Below are 17414 nucleotides of genomic sequence, written 5' to 3'. Positions count from 1 at the left end.
CATGTCTTGCATACGTCTGTGTGTAGTGGTTCTTGAAGCATTGACTCCAGCTGCAGTCCACTCTTTGTGAATCTCCCCCACATTTTTGAATGGGTTTTGTTTCACAATCCTCTCCAGGGTGCGGTTATGCCAATTGCTTGTACACTTTTTTCTACCACATTTTTTCCTTCCCTTCGCCTCTCTATTAATGTGCTTGGACACAGAGCTCCGTGAATGGCCAGCCTCTTTTGCAATGACCTTTTGTGTCTTGCTCTCATTGTGCAAGGTGTCAATGGTCATCTTTTGGACAACTGTCAAGTCAGCAGTCTTCCCCATGATTGTGTAGCCTACAGAACTAGACTGAGAGACCATTTCAAGGCCTTTGCAGGTGTTTTGAGTTAATTAGCTGATTAGAGTGTGGCACCAGGTGTCTTCAATATTGAACCTTTTCACAATATTCTAATTTTCTGAGATACTGAATTTGGGATTTTCCTTAGCTGTTAGTTATAATCATCAAAATTAAAAGAAATAAACATTTGAAATATATCAGTCTGTGTGTAATGAGTGAATATAATATACAAGTTTCACTTTTTGAATGTAATTAGTGAAATAGATCAACTTTTTGATGATATTCTAATTATATGACCAGCACCTGTATGTCAAAGATCAATGGTTTCTAAGTTCATGACCTCTTTAAAAAAAAAAAAAAATTATGTACTAAATTGCGACTTTATTACAAATATGCAATTATAAATATTCAAATGCATGATAAACAATTTTCAATAAAAATGCAGTTAAAGTTTATTTTAGCTTAACATAAATTCTTGTCAGTACTGTACATTCAGCAGTACATTTAAACCATATTTAAAAGACAACTGACATGATTATGAACTGATAATGTAAAAATCTACATTTAATAAAGTTTTAAAATAAATTGCATAAACTATAACACATTTTCATTTAACAAAAATGATCATGCAATTAAGTGTGACTACTCAGTGACTTTAAAATGTGAGTTGAATACTGTAATCTGCTGGCATGAGTGTGAGAACTACAGCACCTCTGAAACTAAATGAGAATTCCTCCACAGCTCACAGCCAATGCATTGAAACACAGTACACAACTACACTATAATTTTAAATATCTGCATAATGCAAAACTCCTATAATAGTGGGCATTTGAAAAGTTCATTGTACACTAGTGTGTAAATAAACAAATGCATTTTCACAGATTACACTATTAGCACAGGCATTTTAGCTGCTGTAAAGCATGAATGTGCAGGTACTGGTTAAATCACTTTTAGCAAAGCTGATCAGTGTGTGAGTGGCTGCTGGATTATTAACACACACACACACACACACACACACACACACACACACAGAGATGTGGACTGGTGTGGATGGCCCCCTTCAAAAACACTGTGATGTTACAGCGAGTGACTGCACACGTTCAAGTATTCCGCTTCAAGACATTTAACAGCTGGCAGACGATAAGAAGTGATCATTGAGCGGCTCAATCAGAGCAATACTCACCAATTTGTCACCAGACAGCACCTCCAGCAGGGAGATCAGGTTATGTCCATCTCGCAAATCCTCATACAGGTCGTTAACATGCTTTCGGACCTGAAACAAAGTGAGAAGAGAAAGAAAAAAACATTATATTTAAGAGAAAAATATACATGAGAAAAAAATACATATATCAATCTGTCTGTCTTTCTGTCTGTCTAAAAAACTGTGGGTTTTTTTTTTTTACTTGTTTTTATTGTATATGACCAATGCCAAACCGGTTCATATCTGCACTCCAAAAGCACAGAGGCTTCGATTAATGTTGCTGAAGTTCAGCATCACAGTTCCTGTCTCAACAATGGCACCATATTGCTCATCATCACAGCGCTCAGGGAACCGTCAGTCACTGCCTTTTTTCTGAGACATCATTTCACAATGAATTAAGCCTTTTTATCCCTCACACAAGTAGCATTGTAAACATTAATGCTCCCATGAGACGCTGGCCAATGTCAGACATCTCATCTGAAGGACTTTCACCTCTGCAGCTCCAGCAGCGTGAACGTCCTGAATACTGCGCTGCTAAAGTCACCTCTCTACCTTACTGACCTGTTTTCACCCAGGTCCTCTTGCTCATAATCCCCAGCAAGCACAGCTTCATGACTAAAATAGATGTTTAACTCTGCTTCTGGGTCAGTCCAGTCCGTTACACTTTACTATGCGCTGCTAGTCAGCACCTAGCATAATAAAGAGCAAAAAATATTGTTTAAAATTAATGTTATAGACTCTGCACTGCCATATTGTTCATTACAACAAATCAGTTCTATCAGTTTTTATTTTTTTTCAATTAATAATTTCAACTACTAATTTATGACTGTTTATAATCATATATTCTACAATATTATATTACATAATACATAGTGTTGTCAAAATTATCACTTTAATGAAGGCAAATATTTTTCCCAGTTTAACGACGTTAAAAATATTTAAAGCAGTTAACAAAGGGGCGGAGCTACCCCACTCACAACTGCTGCTTCTGTCTTAAAAGAACTGTGTTTATTTATTTATTTATTACGTCTTTACGACCACATCAAATGGGAGACTTCCTAGGTAGCCAGCACAATTCGGGCCAATTGCGGCTGCGTTTCCTCTCACTCAGCTGTGTTCTGGCAGCGTTCTGTTCTGACCCAGTAATGGTTGCCAGATTTGGCTAGGCTTTGTATGAGCGGATTTGGCCCAATTTGCACTGAGACATTTAGCCACATTCGGCCTGATTACGAACCATAAGAGCTGGTCTGATTTTGGCTGAGATATGGCCATGCAGACCCGGACCAGTTTAGATTGAGTGCTGGGGGTGGATCTCCATTTACAATGTGGTAAATAGTATCTCAGACAGCAAGCAGTTTCAGCCCAGATCCGGCCCACATCTGGCCCACATGGATTTCACGCGGGCCAGATGTGCACCGGATCTGGGCCAACGCTATGCTTCTAGCAGTGACACTTAAACTTAAACATAATAGCCCGGTTTCATAGACAGGGCTTAGCCTAAGCCAGGATAAGGCCATAGTTCAATTAGGACATTTAAGTAATTTTTATAAATATATCCCTTAGAAAAATGCATTACCGGTGTGCACCTTAATACAAAACAAAGGCACTGACATATTTTAAGATCAGCCAGTGCAAGTTTCTTTCAGTTGAAACAGCTCAGATTTACATTTTAGTCTAGGACTAGGCTTAAGCCTTGTCTGTGAAACCTTGGGAATATATTTTACCTGCCCATGTTATGTTATTTCTTAGTGTATTTTTTATTTTAATTCCTATTAACATTTTTTTTTTCCTTTTATCCAACATTCTCTTTTTCTTTAACTACATTTGGTTATTAATGATTTAATTCACATAATGAAACAAGCTTAAAGTGGTTAAGGGAAGTTTAATTTTATTTTTTTTTTTGCTATATGAGTTTCAAGACATGTGCACTAGCTTTGACATCTAATGACAAAACCCGATTGGCTCTTTGTGCTGCTAACTTTCAGACGACCAGAAGAACTTGTTACCTTGGTGAGTAAACATTTGATAATCTAACATAATATCATTTTAATAAACCATTCTACAAATATAATATCAAAGTAATGTTTATTTATAATGAAGCTTTAATTTTTAGTTCGCTGACATAGTGCTAGAGTTGAGCTCCAACCATAATCAAGCACACCTGATCCAGCTAATCACTAGAAACTCTGCAGAGCTGTGGCCTTCCAGGAATTGAGTTGGACACCACTGCTCTATAGTATTGCGACTGATTTTTATTTTTTTTTAAATCAGTGCAAAGAAATGCAAGTACTGGCAGTGCATCAGATGGAGAAATTGAAAAGTTCATCAAAAGCTGCTCACTTTGGAAAGAGATGGGGGAAGAAAAGTGCAGCCTGAATGCAAAAAAATTCTTCCAAGGTATGTTTCAAATGTTAACATTTCCTAGAGTTACCACTCATGTTATCAGTCTGAGATTGTCTGAATAACCATACGTGTCATTGTCTGTTCCCCTTTTTGTCTCTCTTTCTGTAAATCTCTTTCTGTACGTTTACTTGAGGAAGCTTGTGAATTATTATTATTTATTTATTTTTTAAATAAATTATAATATCACATATTTTCATTGTGTCATTTTTATACTTGGGGAAAAGGAGCACATATGGATGTTATGGGGTAATTCATGGGGTATTACGTGAGAATCCCATGAAAAGAATGTTGTAAGGGCCAAACACTTAATCTTTGTAAAGGTGACATATTTAGTTTACATGCATAAGTACATGTAGGCTTAACAAGAACACTGTAAAATATATATTTTATTTTAGTTGGAAGTAGATGCCATCTTAAGGATTTTAAGGTTACAATGTCATTTTGTGGAAAAACAAAGTATTTAAGTATTTATTACACATATTTTAGAAGTTGTAATTCTGTATAAGTATATATATATGTTTTTAATTTAGCGAACAAGACTAGTACTGCCGGTTAGGTGTTGGCATGATAGTGAGCCAGTGTCAGCTCAGTTTCAGTACCCAGACTCAGGCTAGTACTAGCTAAGAGATTCATTTCTCGTCAGTGTTATTGTGGCCCAATGCCAGTGGTGTTGACTCAGTTTTAGTACCGAGACTCGGGCCAGTACAAGCTTAGTGTGTCAATTCTTATCGGCGTGATTGTGGCCCAATGCTGGCAGTTTTGGCAGCCGGACTCGGGCCAGTGTATTTGGGCCGATTCTGGGGCGTCATTTATCCCATGTCCATGTCGAGTCTGGCAACCGCAGCCGGGCCGAGTTATTTCTTCCGGCCTACCAGATCTGGGCCGTCATCGGCCCAAACCATTTTGACTACATGGGTTTTCAGACATGCACTCCACTTCACCTCAGCATCAGGCGCAAGTCAAACAAGCACGGAAAACTTACAAGTAATGAGGAGCTTCAGTATAACAACAGTGAGCTGTGATCAGATGAGATGTTGTCAGGCCATATTTTAGTAAAAAATAATTTTCCTCTCTTGTCAGCCGTTATACTGTGCTTATAACACATGTTCTTCAATTGCATGCACAAATACGGCGGTGCGTGCTGTGGCCTGTACCATTTTAAATTAAAGCATGAATGAAACTATGACCATGCGTGTCAGGTCTGCGTCACGTTCGGCAGCGGCAGCTCTTAAAGTAACGGCAGTCAAAAAACCTAATAACCCAACTGATGTGATATCTATTCATCAAAAAACAAAAGATATAATGAGGAAATCAATAACTTTTTTAGGTTTAAGGATTCATCTTTATTTAATTTAGAATTTAGTGTTTGATAACTTCAATTTCTGTATATTTCCTACTTGCTGAAGGGCACAGGTAGCTAAATATGACATTTATTATAATGGGTTTATGTAAGGATAGTTTTAAGTTCACTTAAATTAGAAGTTGTTATTTTTTAAAGTCTAATAAATGTTAAAATTGATAGCTCTCAATTGCACTGAAATGTTGAATGGCAAAAGTCAATGGTTAAAGGGGTCATCGGATGCTAAATTCACTTTTGATGTAGTTTGAACTGAACAGTGTCTTGGCAGTGTGCGTACAAAACAACCCTATAATGATAAAAATCCATCCAGTGTTTTTTTTTTTTTATATATATATTGATAAATCATGACCCCTTTCTAAAATCAAGCCATTCTCAGATCCTTGGCTGTGTGACGTCACACAGACCCAGGCCCCTCCCACGACTGTTGACTGACACTGATGTTTTACCTTAGACCCACCCTGAGTGAGCTGTCATCAGTCCGCCATTGTTTCAAGGCCAGAGCAGGCATAGACAAGAATGGCTCCTAGGTGATTGAGGTGTTTTGTTGTTGGATGTAATAATGAACATAGCAGTCATCATTTACTCCCAACATCTGAAGATGCAGTGGATTACCTTTGGTTCTGAAGGGAATGCACCCTGATCTACATAAATGTGTCTATTTTCGCACAAATCATCACGATGAATGCAGCTAAAGGTCACAGTCTCTCAGAGAGAGGCTCGGAAGTGAGGGGCGGGGTGAGCAGAGCTCATTAGCATTTAAAGCCATAACGGCTTGCTGTTAACAGAGCTGTTTCTGACAGGTTAAAAGGGTGTTGTTTTAAACTACCATTGAGAAATTTTGGTATAGACTTTTCATTAAGACCCTAAAGAATCATATCAACTTATGGAAAATGGGCCTCGATGACCCCTTTAAATATTAGGGAAAAAAGAACAATTTCCTAAAACATAAATTCCTTTATGTTGTTTCTACATTAATTTGAAGATTGAATGTGAAATTATTGAAATATAAAAGTATATTTAAAAATTCTAATGTTAGGTTGGATTTATTGTGATTAATCACGATTAATTTAAGAAAAGTTATTAATTCGATGTTTTTAATCGATTGACAGCACTAATAATATTATATAATCATATAGTATATTGATAATGCCTAAAATAAAATTGACATGTCTTGATATCAGTGTTAAAAATTCATACTAATCTTATCATCCTTTCATTTAGTTAAACACGAAGCCTATTTTTTATTTATGTATTTTTAAAAAAGAAATTACCCTTTTAAACCATTTTAGAGCAATAAAAATATACAATAATACTGATATATAATCCTCTCTGAATCCTTTATTCAAGTCATGTAGAACATTCCACTCCAGAGTTAACAATAATAATCATCCATATCAAATTATCCAGCACGTTGTTACTTGCCTTTTTTCTTTATGTTGAAATATTTTGCTTCCTTATTCACAGTAATCACAACAAAAAACATTTATTAAGTCATTTATCTGATTGGAATAAATGTGTCTTAAATAAACAGAAAATCAAGCTGAAGTGATTCTGCCGGACATGCTGTAAACTTGGACATCTTGGACAAGTTAAATGGACCTAATTTTAAAAATATTGAAAATACAACCTATTCACATTACAGTGAGTTGTGAGACTCATGTTGGCATGTTGGCATGTGCTTCATGGTTAATAAACTGATCATGTGTTCTGTTATTTATTATAAGAGCTTTCTAAACCAAAGGTGACTGCAAATGCCCTCAAGACACTATATACCTGAAGAATTAATGAAGCATGTGTGGAGTTTCCAGATCCCTTCCAAACAGAGCCACAGCACACACCATTTCTGAGTTGAATGTTTGGATATTTAGATATCTATAATTTAGATGAGAGCATACTGGGGAAGTTCTCTTTCTACCACCAAGAAGCGCTTCACTTATATGCAGTGATACACAAAAACTACAACAAACCTACCTTTAAGAGGTGCTGATTTACCCATTTTGTAAAAGTCTTCTTCTGGACTCTGTCTCTTTCATCTGAAAAACAAGAGGTATGGATGTTAGAATGGCTTTCAGACTGTTGCAAAATTATTGACATTATATCTTGTGATCTCTTTTCTTAAAATAATAATTCCATCAATTAAATGTCTATAGCTAGTCAAGTAGATAAAAATAAATAACTATATATTTTTTTTATAAATATACACACTATATGTCCTATATGTTGTTCAACTATACATCAACTATATGTTGTTTTCATTATTTAATGTACTATTTGTATAAATGTTGTGAAAGCCTATGTTCTCATTCAGGAACTCAAGCTGCATCGAGACGCTTTGGGAATGCCTTCAGTGTGACCACGCTCTGAATCAGATGTGTAATCAGTCCAGTGAATGGGCGAGAAGTCACAGATGGGGTAACGTAGCAACCAGGAAGCTATAAAAGCACATGCGGTGGAAACAGCGGCAGTATCTCTCATTCAGCGAAGCGCTCTGTGTGTGTATGTCTTATTTACCGTTGTTTGTCACTATCCCCAACGATATAAGCATGCCAAAGTCCAAGCAGAAATCTAACAAGGGCGATGATAAAAGTAAACATCAGTTTAGCCTTTGCGTTGTTTGCTTGGGAGCGAAGCACGCTTGAGTCAGCTCTTGACTGTCTGTACTGCGAGTGTCTCTCGCTGCCGACGCTTCACTCCCAGAGGGCTCTCTTTGAGGAGGGAGCACTCGCCAGTGTCCTAGAGTCCCTTTCTTCTTCCTCAACCTCCAGATCTAGTGCCCCTTCCCAGGGATTGGAAGCACGCTCCATGGTTTCTTTTCCCCGGGAGAGGGCTCAACGCTCATGCTGCTGTCCTCCGAGGAGGGTGATATCGAGGGCGTCGATGAGTCCACTCAATCTGCCAAGTATGAGGAGCTTGTGGAGGTGACAACTTGTGCAGTGGCAAAATTAAATCTTTAGTGGCCTGCCAAGAAGCAGGTCTGAGATTGAAGAGAAAGACAGGGTCTTCCTCCTCAATGCCCCGCTTGCGCCTTCTGGCCTGTTCGGCGATGCTGTCAACTCCATTGTCGACAGGTTTCAGGAGGCTCATAAACATGTGGCAGTGGTTCAGCGGTTCCTGCCTTGCCACTCTCTAGCTTAACCATGTGACCGCTCCTCATACAGAGGGGCACAAAAGCAGAGCGTTGCAACCCGTACTCCCCCGCATGGGGACCGTGGGTCACGGAGAGACTGATGCACGCGGTTGAAGGCTTCGAAGCCGAAGACCAATCTGAGGACTGTCCTTCTCGCTAAGAAGTCTTAGACCAAGTAGCCCTGATGGTTGTGTTCCAGGGCTTCTGAGGGCAGCCCCCGCTGGGCAAAAGTACGAAGTGGTGTACACCTCACTACATGGTGCCCATCTCTCCTCAGTGCCCTCAGGAGGCCACGCTGTTAACCCTGCCACCACCAGTGCTTGAGGGCACAGCGGTCTCCAGCGAGCACACATCTCAGAGTCTGCCTGGGAACGTAGCGGCTCTGGGAGTCTGGCTACCTATGAGGAGGTCTCCAGAATGGCTAGTTCAGTCATTCTCTGCCGGTCCATCATTTAAGGACACTGAACGGGCCACTCCTGTTACACCAGAGGTCAGTCTCAAGAGACTGATTCCCTTAGTAGATTTCCTGGTAGCGTGGAAGCTTCTGCCGAATATCTCACATTGGGTCCTGTTGACTATAGAAAGAGGTTACAGAATTCAGTTTGGTTCTCCACCGCCTCATTTCAACTGGATCGTTTCCACACTGGTGGGTCCCGAGCAGGCTCCGGTATTAGAACAAGAAGTAATAACTTTCTTGAGGAAGGAGGCCATCCAGGTGGTCCCTCCTCTCGACAGAGTCCGGGTTCTACAGCCGGTACTTCATTGTTCCGAAGAAGGATGGGGAGTTGTGTCCCATTTTAGATCTGCGTCAGTTGAACCGCTCAGTCATGCGGCTGAAATTCAGGATGCTCACACTCAAGCAAGAGGTGTCTCAGATCAGGTCTGAGGACTGGTTTGTCATAATCAATCTAAAAGATGCATACTTCCAAGTCTCCCGTTCGGACAAAACTTACAAGTATTGGGCTCTTCCTTTCGGCGGCGTAGATTACCAGTATCGGGTTCTTCTGTTCAGCCTAGCGCTCTCACCCCGGACTTTCACGAAGTGTGTGGATGCTGCTCTGGCTCCACTGTGACTCCAGGGCATCCGCATACTCAATTATATCGATGATTGGTTGATTCTAGCTCAATCGGAGCAGTTGGTGGTTCGGCATCAAGATGTCATTCTCACCCGCATGAAAGAATTAGGGTTAAGACTAAACACCAAGAAAAGTGTGCTTTCTCCATCACAAAGGACCACTTATCTCGACCATGATGCAGGCTCAGCTGTCTCCTGCTTGGATCGAGTCGATCCTCACTATAGTCGCGAGAGTCAGAAAAGTCCGGTCACTCGCTGTCAAGCAGTTTCAAAAACTGTTGGGTCTGATGGCAGCTACGTCCAATGTGAAACCTTCTGGGAAATGGAGACTCCACCCAGATGTGGTGTGTCAGATTTGGAGAATGTTTGGCCAGGCTCAGGTAGATCTGTTTGTGACTTGGGAGACAGTGTACTGTCCCCTCTGGTTCTCTATCTGACTCAGCCAGCTCCTCTCGGACTGGACGCAATGGTACAGATGTGGCCGAGGCTATGTCTGTACACCTTCCCCCCTGATTGCTCTGCTCCAGGGAGTTCTGGAGAGAGTGTGCCGGGACGGGGTCCGTCAGTTGCTAGTAGCCCCGTTCTGGGCGGGACGAGTATGGTTCTCAAACCTGATTCCCGTTCTTGACAGCTCTCCATGGGAGATTCCCGTCAGGAGGGATCTCCTCTCACAGGTGGAGGGTACTATCTTTCACACCCGCCCGGAGATGTGGAAGCTGTGGTTGTGGCCCCTGAGGGCCATCCTCCAATCAAGAGCTCCCTCAACGAGGAAACTGTTTGGCCTGAAGTGGAAACTTTCCACTTCCTGGTGTGGAGATCGCCAGCTTGACCCAGTTAACTGCCCAGTCAGTTCAGTGCTGGAGTTCTTGCTCTCTCTGCAAACCGCCGTTTAAACCTGAGGTTTCAGATTGAGTTCTGACACTTAAGACTCTCTTCCTATAAGCCATTTCATCACTAAGAGAGTAGGAGACCTGCAGGTCATGTAATTTGCCCCCTCCTTCTCAGACTTTGCTCCTGGTTTAGCCAAAGCTGTTCTGTACCCCAGGCCGGGGTACGTCCCTAAAGTGCCCTCTTCTGTTCCACGGCCCGTCATACTACAGGCCTTCTGTCCTCCTCCCTTTCGGGATCCAGACAAGCAAAAGCTTAACTGTATGTGTTCAGTGCGAGCATATGTCCACAGAGCTGCCATGTGGAGGAAGTCTGACCAATTGTTTGTTATGGTCTTTCCAATAGGGGTCTGCCTGCCACTAAGCAGACCCTCAGTCGGTGGATTGTTGATGCCATCCCCATGTCCTATGACTCATCTGGTCACCCCTCGCTCTTGGGGGTCAAGGCTCACTCCACCCGAAGCGTGGCAGGTTCTAAGGCCTTCCTGTCGGGTGTGGCTATGCAGGATATATGTAACGCTGCGGGTTGGTCTACACCGCTTACCTTCATCAGGTTCTAAGACCTCGACGTTCGTACTGCTCCTAGTTGCTCTGTCCTTTTGCTGTAGTTGTGCCGAGTACATACACACTAAGCAGGGACTAGAAAATCTGTCGGCATGGGAAATCTCATTCCCAAAGCATCTCGATGCAGCTCAAGTTCCTGAAGAGGAATGCCTCAAGGTTACGTATGTAACCCTAGTTCCCCGAAGGAATGAGACGCTGGTACATAACCAGCCAGTGTTATAAAACTTTGCCTTTAGTTAGTAAGTTTTCTCTGGAAATTCGAGCATGCTGCCACGTCATTACGTCACGTCTGTATACATAAAGAAGCTTTCGCATATAAGGATCCTGCAGGTGGTGTATTGTTTATAGCCTTTTCTCACAGCAGCTGGAATAATTAAATGTATCATTTTGATGGCGAATTGTAATCCAGAAAGGACTATGTGTTTATGAAACACATGTGAATGAAACTAAATTATGTTCCAGTTTTAAATGTGCTTCTGATTACAGATAGTCTGGGATTACACAAGAGTTGTATTTTAAAGACAACCAGTTCGAAGGGAGCATGATTTGCTTTTTGGGTTAAAAAGAATTTCTTAGTATGAAATTCGAATGGTATGACAATTAGAGATTAGACTGTACATAAATGTAATCTACATGCTAATACACACAATAGGCACTGCTGATGTTGTTAACATGAATAATTTGAGAATAAAGTATAACAATAATAATAATTTGCATGGTTTGATGTGATATGAGCTAACCGATCTTTAGATTAAATCACCATTAGTAGCACAATTTATTGTAATGCTGGCAGACTTGCCAGATGACAATTACGGTGAAAATTCTTACTTGGGTAATATATTCCAAGACGTAGACTAGAAGTATACTTAGTTACTAACGTAAACTCAGTTCCCTTAGATACAGAACGAGCACTGCGTCGTAAGCTGATTAGGCTAAGGGGATAAAGACCTTTTTCTCTGATTCCTGAAGCCTTTTTCAATTTCATTTCATTCATTGGTTGAAGCCTATGGTAAAGAATCCCACCCGAGCCTGCCAAAAGGGGTGGGGCATCGAGCTATATAAGCAGCCGTCTCACCTAGGCAAACTGAATTAATTCAACTGAAGTGATGACATAAGGTGTCCTTGCACATAACACGGCAAAGTACACAGTACTCGTTCCATATCTAAGGGAGTACATTCCCTATCAATACTACACTTGTACTCCGTCGTAAGCCGTTTAGGCTAAGACGCTATGGGGACAATACAATCAAGCTGTACTATCAGGAAGGATGACCGGGTATTCACCCAGAGCACTAAGAAGGGCTTGTAACGAATATGTAAAATATCCCAGACCAGTCGGGGATGTAGCTACACTAGTCATCTTGTTGACCTCCTACAGTTCAGGCACCAAGGGGCCTGAAAATGTGTAGGGGATACAGCTAACACCAGGGACCTGGATGCAGTCAGGGTTCTAGGCTGGAAAACAAGCAAAAACCAACCATGACGGTGGGCTTATGCTGACAGGACTTGCGTTTGTAGCGCAGGAACATCCAGGTTGTAGAACCTGACAAATATGGACGGCAAGGCCCAGCCAGCCACTGCACAGATTTCTGCGATAGACACACCACTAGACCACACCCACGAGGAGGCCATGCCCCTAGTGGAGTGTGCTCTAACTCCTATCAGACATTGGAGCCCAGAGGATGAGTAAGTGAGAGCTATCGCATCCACTATCCATCTGGATAGCCTTGGCTTCGAGACCGAATACTACACCGAAGCACACTCCACCGAAGCACACAAAGAGCTGTTCCGACTGTCGAAAAGAGGAGGAATGGTCAATGTAGGCTCTTAAAGCCCTGACAGGGCAGAATAACTCCTGATCATCCTGAGAAGGAGGAAGCATGGAGAGAACAACAATCTGGTCTCTGTACAGAGTGGAGAGAACCTTCGGGACATACCCGTGCCTTGGCTTCAGGACGACTTTGGATTCGCCAGGCACAAACTCAATACAAGAGGGGCTCACAAAGAGCGCCTGTAAGTCTCCTACTTACTTAACCGATGCTAGCGCCACTAGCAGAGTGGTTTTCAGTGACAGAGAACGTAAGTCTGCAGTCTGAAGTGGTTCCAAGGGCGGCTCTTTGATAACCATGGATAGGTCCCTTGTGGGGATCGTGAAGGGGCGAGGAGGGTTCAGCCTTCTGGACCCCTTCAGAAAACGAACAACCAAGTTGTTTTTACCCACAGACTGCTGGCTATAGGAGCATGAGAGGCTGCGATAGCCTCAACATAGACTTTAAGGGTAGAGGGAGTACAGCCCCTATTCATTAAGTCTTGGAGAAAGGACAATATCTGAGACACAGTATGTCACAAGTGAACAGGTCTTCACCCCGGGCTGTGCACCAGGCCGTGAAAACTGACCATTTAAGGCTATAGAGGCGCCATGTCGATGGAGCTCTAGCCTGTAATATGGTATTCATGATGCTCTTTGGGAGAGGCCATACATGGAGAGCCCACAGCTCGGGTCTGGGGTGCCATATCGTTCCGTTCGCTTGAGAAAGGAGGTCCCGTCTCAAGGGGATCGGCCATGGCTCCGCTAGCAACAGCTGCAACAGGTCTGATAGCCATGGTTGGCTCCTCCACAGAGGGGCTACCAGGAGGACCTTTTGGGCATCCTCCCTGATTCATCTGATGACCTGGGGGATCAGAGCAATGGGGGGAAAAGCATAAAGGAGGCGACTGGGCCAGAGAATCCTTGACTTTTGAAAAATGGATTGGGCAATGAGAATTGTCTTCGGAGGCGAAGAGGTCGATCTCTGCCCTTCCAAAGACGTCCCAAATCCTTTGAACAGTCTGGCGATGGAGCCTCCACCCCTGTGTTCAGAATGCCCTGCACATGCTTAGCCCACAATAGAGTGAATAGGGGTTTTGAGGAGAGCCCGCCTTGGCGATTTATGATTTACCACTTTCATGTTGTCCGACCGGAGTAGGACGTGGTTCCCTGCCAGGAGTGGCACATTTACAGGCGGTTGATATGGAGCTTGCTTTCTGCACTCATCCAGATGCCAAAGGTCGTATGGCCAACGCACAGGGCTCCCCAGCCCATCTTGGAAGCATCCGTGAAGATGACTTTCCGTCTGCCAACTATCCCCACTGCTGCCCGCTGCTCATACCAGCCGGGGTTCGTCCATGGGGCCAGGGTTGCACTGCACCCCTGGCTCACCTTGATTATGTGGTGACCGTGCCCCCAGGCATGGGGCAGGACTTGAGGTTTTAGCCAAAACTGCAGTGGCCACATGTAGAGCAGACCCAGCTGCAGAGCTGGCGATGCTGAGCTCATTAGACCTAGCATCTTTTGAAACCTCTTGAGCGGCAGAGCCGTTCCAGGCTTAAAGGTTTCCATGAGCTGCCGAATGGCCAGAGCGTGCTCCGGTGAGACTATGGCCCTCATACGGGTCGAGTCGATAATTGGCCGGACTTGGAGGGTGGTCTAGCCACAGTGGGCCTCCCCCTCTTCCTGACTGGTGCATCAGGCTGACTTCTGAGGCACCGGGTCCAGCACTATCTTGTGCCGGGGTCCCTGCCGCTTCGGAAGGGGGTAGCACTTAGCAGAGCACGAGCGCTGTTGGGGCTGTTGTTGGCAGCGTAGTTTTACCAGGCTGCTGAGTCGGCACTGGCTTGGGGTGACTCAAAGCAGATGAAGACGAGTGCTTGGGCAAAAAGTGCCGCATAGCCTAGGATGACTTTTGTGCAGTGGTGAAGCACTCGGCGAACCCTTCCACAGTGGGGCTGAAGAGGCCAGCGGGGGAGACAGGCGAGTCAAGGAAGACGGTTTTAACCGCATCCTTGATCTCCATCAGATTCAGCCAGAGGTGGCATTCCAATACCACCAAGCTGGCCATCGTAGTGTGCAGGCCCAGGTGCATAGCGCTGCGTAACTCCTTAAATGTGGCCAGGTTGTGCCCCACTTCGTCCATGGTGCGGAGGAGCTTGGCCTGGTACACATGAATCACACCATGGAGTGCAGTGCCGAAGCAGCTTGGGCGGCTGAGGCGTATGTTCATCCCGCGAGAAGAAGGGAAGAAGGGTGCAGTCCTCTGGGGAGGGGCCTGGTTGCGTCCCAGCAGGGACCACTCATCTAGTTGGCTGTGTGAGAGCTCCTCAGGCACAGACCACTCCAGCCCAAGTTCCACAATGGCCTTAGACAGGACACGGATCAGCTCAGTGTCCACAGAAGTCCTGGCGTTGACAGCTGTGGCACGACATCTGCAACAACGCCACAAAATTTGCTTTAGGAAATTAGCTCTTTTAGAAACCTCAGCAAAAACAGGTGGACGTGCCGAAGCACGATCGACACTGCAGGCAGCTCGCGAGCATTGCGCTGACCGGGCACTTGTGAAGCGGGGCGGGAGCAGAGCTGTTGGAACTGAGGCAAAGAGCTGCGAGGAAGGCTGACAGCTTGAAGTGGTGTGCTGCTTGTGAAAGGCAAGCTGCTAGAGAGCAGCGAGCTGCTAGAGGGTGGAGAGCAGGGAGAAGTGGCTGATCTGCTGAGCAGAGCGGCGAGCTGGTCAATGGTGATCTCGGCTGCTTGATCGGCTTCAGGTCTCAGATCCAGTGAAGATATATCAGTCGTCGCTGAAGGAGAATTAATCAGTTTGCCTAGGTGAGACTGCTAATTATATAGCCCGATTCCCCGCCCGTTTTGGCGGGCTTGGGCGGGCTCGCTCACCAAAGGCTCGCACGACTCCATGAATCAGTGGTCATGCAGTTTCACTGCGTGATTGAAAAAGGCTTTAGAAATCAGAGAAAAATTACTTTTTCCCTATAGCGTCTTAGCCTAAACGTCTTATGACACAGTAGGAGTGTAGTATCGATTGGAAATTGAGATTGTGAAGTACAGTAAATAAACCACAGCGGTGCAGTTACTGACTGCCACACATACTCCTCAAGACAGATTCATCCGTGCTGGAGCTGTGCCAGCGCACAACCCATGCAAGGAGTTGCAATTGCAGGTTTTCAAACAGAGATGGCGACAAAGAGGCAAAACTTACGGGCTGCAACTTTAAAGTTCATTTTTGGTTAAAATATTTGGCTAAATGAAAACTTTAATTAGTTTTGGCGTTTCAGTAAAAAAAAATCATTTTGGTACATCACAACATTATTATTATAATTATTATTATTATTATTACATGCAACTTTTTATTGTAGAGTAAATGCATGAAAATGTCTTCTATGTAAATAGATTTAGATAAAAACATATCTGTACCCATCCTGCCTTTAGTTTTAGAAGAGCTACAACCTTGTTAGATGATGTAAAAATACTAATGTTGTCTGGCATGGCGGGTTTCTTGTAATGTTATAATGCTATGTTTCTATTTCTGGACAGGATATGAAAGCTAATTACAGAAAAAGACTGAATCCCAGTCAAGTCTTGCTTCCATTACACAGCTCTCCCAACCACAGTATTTGTTTCCCATGTCCATGACAACAGACGTGCCTGCGTCACACAGCTCAGCCACTGCTTTTTAATAAAACAGCAGCATAATGGAAATATTAATATTTCAAAACCCATCAATGAACAGTTATATATAAAGAAAGTAACGTGCTTCGCATCATGCAGATGTTTCAAATCAGACACGTAACGGTCATCATCATCATCATCATTATCATCACTTGACCATTTGTTCAATGTTGCACATAAATATTTGGAAAGGCCCTTAACTGTTCTCTAACAGAGACCCTGTGGTGCAGAAAACCGACTGAGAACTGAATCACCATCTGTCAATTAAAACAGAGTCAAGTCTCTATGATATTCCAGACTATAGATATGGTTTTCTCCTTCAAATGTAGTTGTATGGATCTTTTTTGCCTTAATTTATCATCCATCAGATGAAAAGTCTGATCACTTAGTTAACTGAGAGCACACCTCGCCTCAACAAGAAACATGATTAAAGATATTGCAAAGATAAAAGATGTGGTTTAATGTGACACATGTCATGTTTAATGAACACCTACGTAAACTGAGATTTGGTGCCCACTGCCAAATATTTGATTCACCCTCAGGTGAAAACCCCATCCATTTCAAAAAGTAACAGCATGCCTAACAAACCACATCATTTGAGGTATTTTGATAATGCAACACAATAACATGACAAACAAAATTAAACTGCTATACTGTACAAAACTGTACAGTACGCCTCATTCATTCATTCTTTCATTAGAAATTGAATAATTGGTTGTCATTTGCTAATTGCAACAACATGTGAGTGACAGTTTGCTGAAGGGGAGTGATGATTGTCCAGCCCTCATGACACTGACAGGGAGCTGAACTTATTTTGATTAAAGATCACATGGACACATTAATTAAAACAAAATAATGATGTGCATAGATACCTCATTTATAATAAACACTGCACAATTCTATAAATAATATGAATTGTCCATATTGATTTAATGATGATTTTGAACTAATTTCTAATTTCCCAAGTTGTTT

General features: G+C 42.9%; 1 protein-coding gene across 22 annotated transcripts in view; it reads right to left on the bottom strand.

Moving 5' to 3' along the window:
- Nucleotides 1-17414, bottom strand: part of dst (dystonin) — a 156053-nt gene that overhangs the window by 110779 nt on the left and 27860 nt on the right. For all 22 annotated transcript variants that reach the window (XM_042736048.1, XM_042736053.1, XM_042736061.1 and 19 more), the window contains 2 exons: nucleotides 7264-7325; nucleotides 1512-1601 (listed from right to left, as the gene is read on the bottom strand). In XM_042736048.1, the coding sequence (XP_042591982.1) occupies nucleotides 1512-1601; nucleotides 7264-7325 (152 nt within the window). The remainder of the gene's footprint in view (nucleotides 1-1511; nucleotides 1602-7263; nucleotides 7326-17414) is intronic.

The sequence above is a fragment of the Cyprinus carpio genome, chromosome B13, assembly GCF_018340385.1.
Source record: "Cyprinus carpio isolate SPL01 chromosome B13, ASM1834038v1, whole genome shotgun sequence".
Lineage (NCBI taxonomy): Eukaryota > Metazoa > Chordata > Actinopteri > Cypriniformes > Cyprinidae > Cyprinus > Cyprinus carpio.
This window is presented reverse-complemented; position numbering and strand designations above follow the sequence as displayed.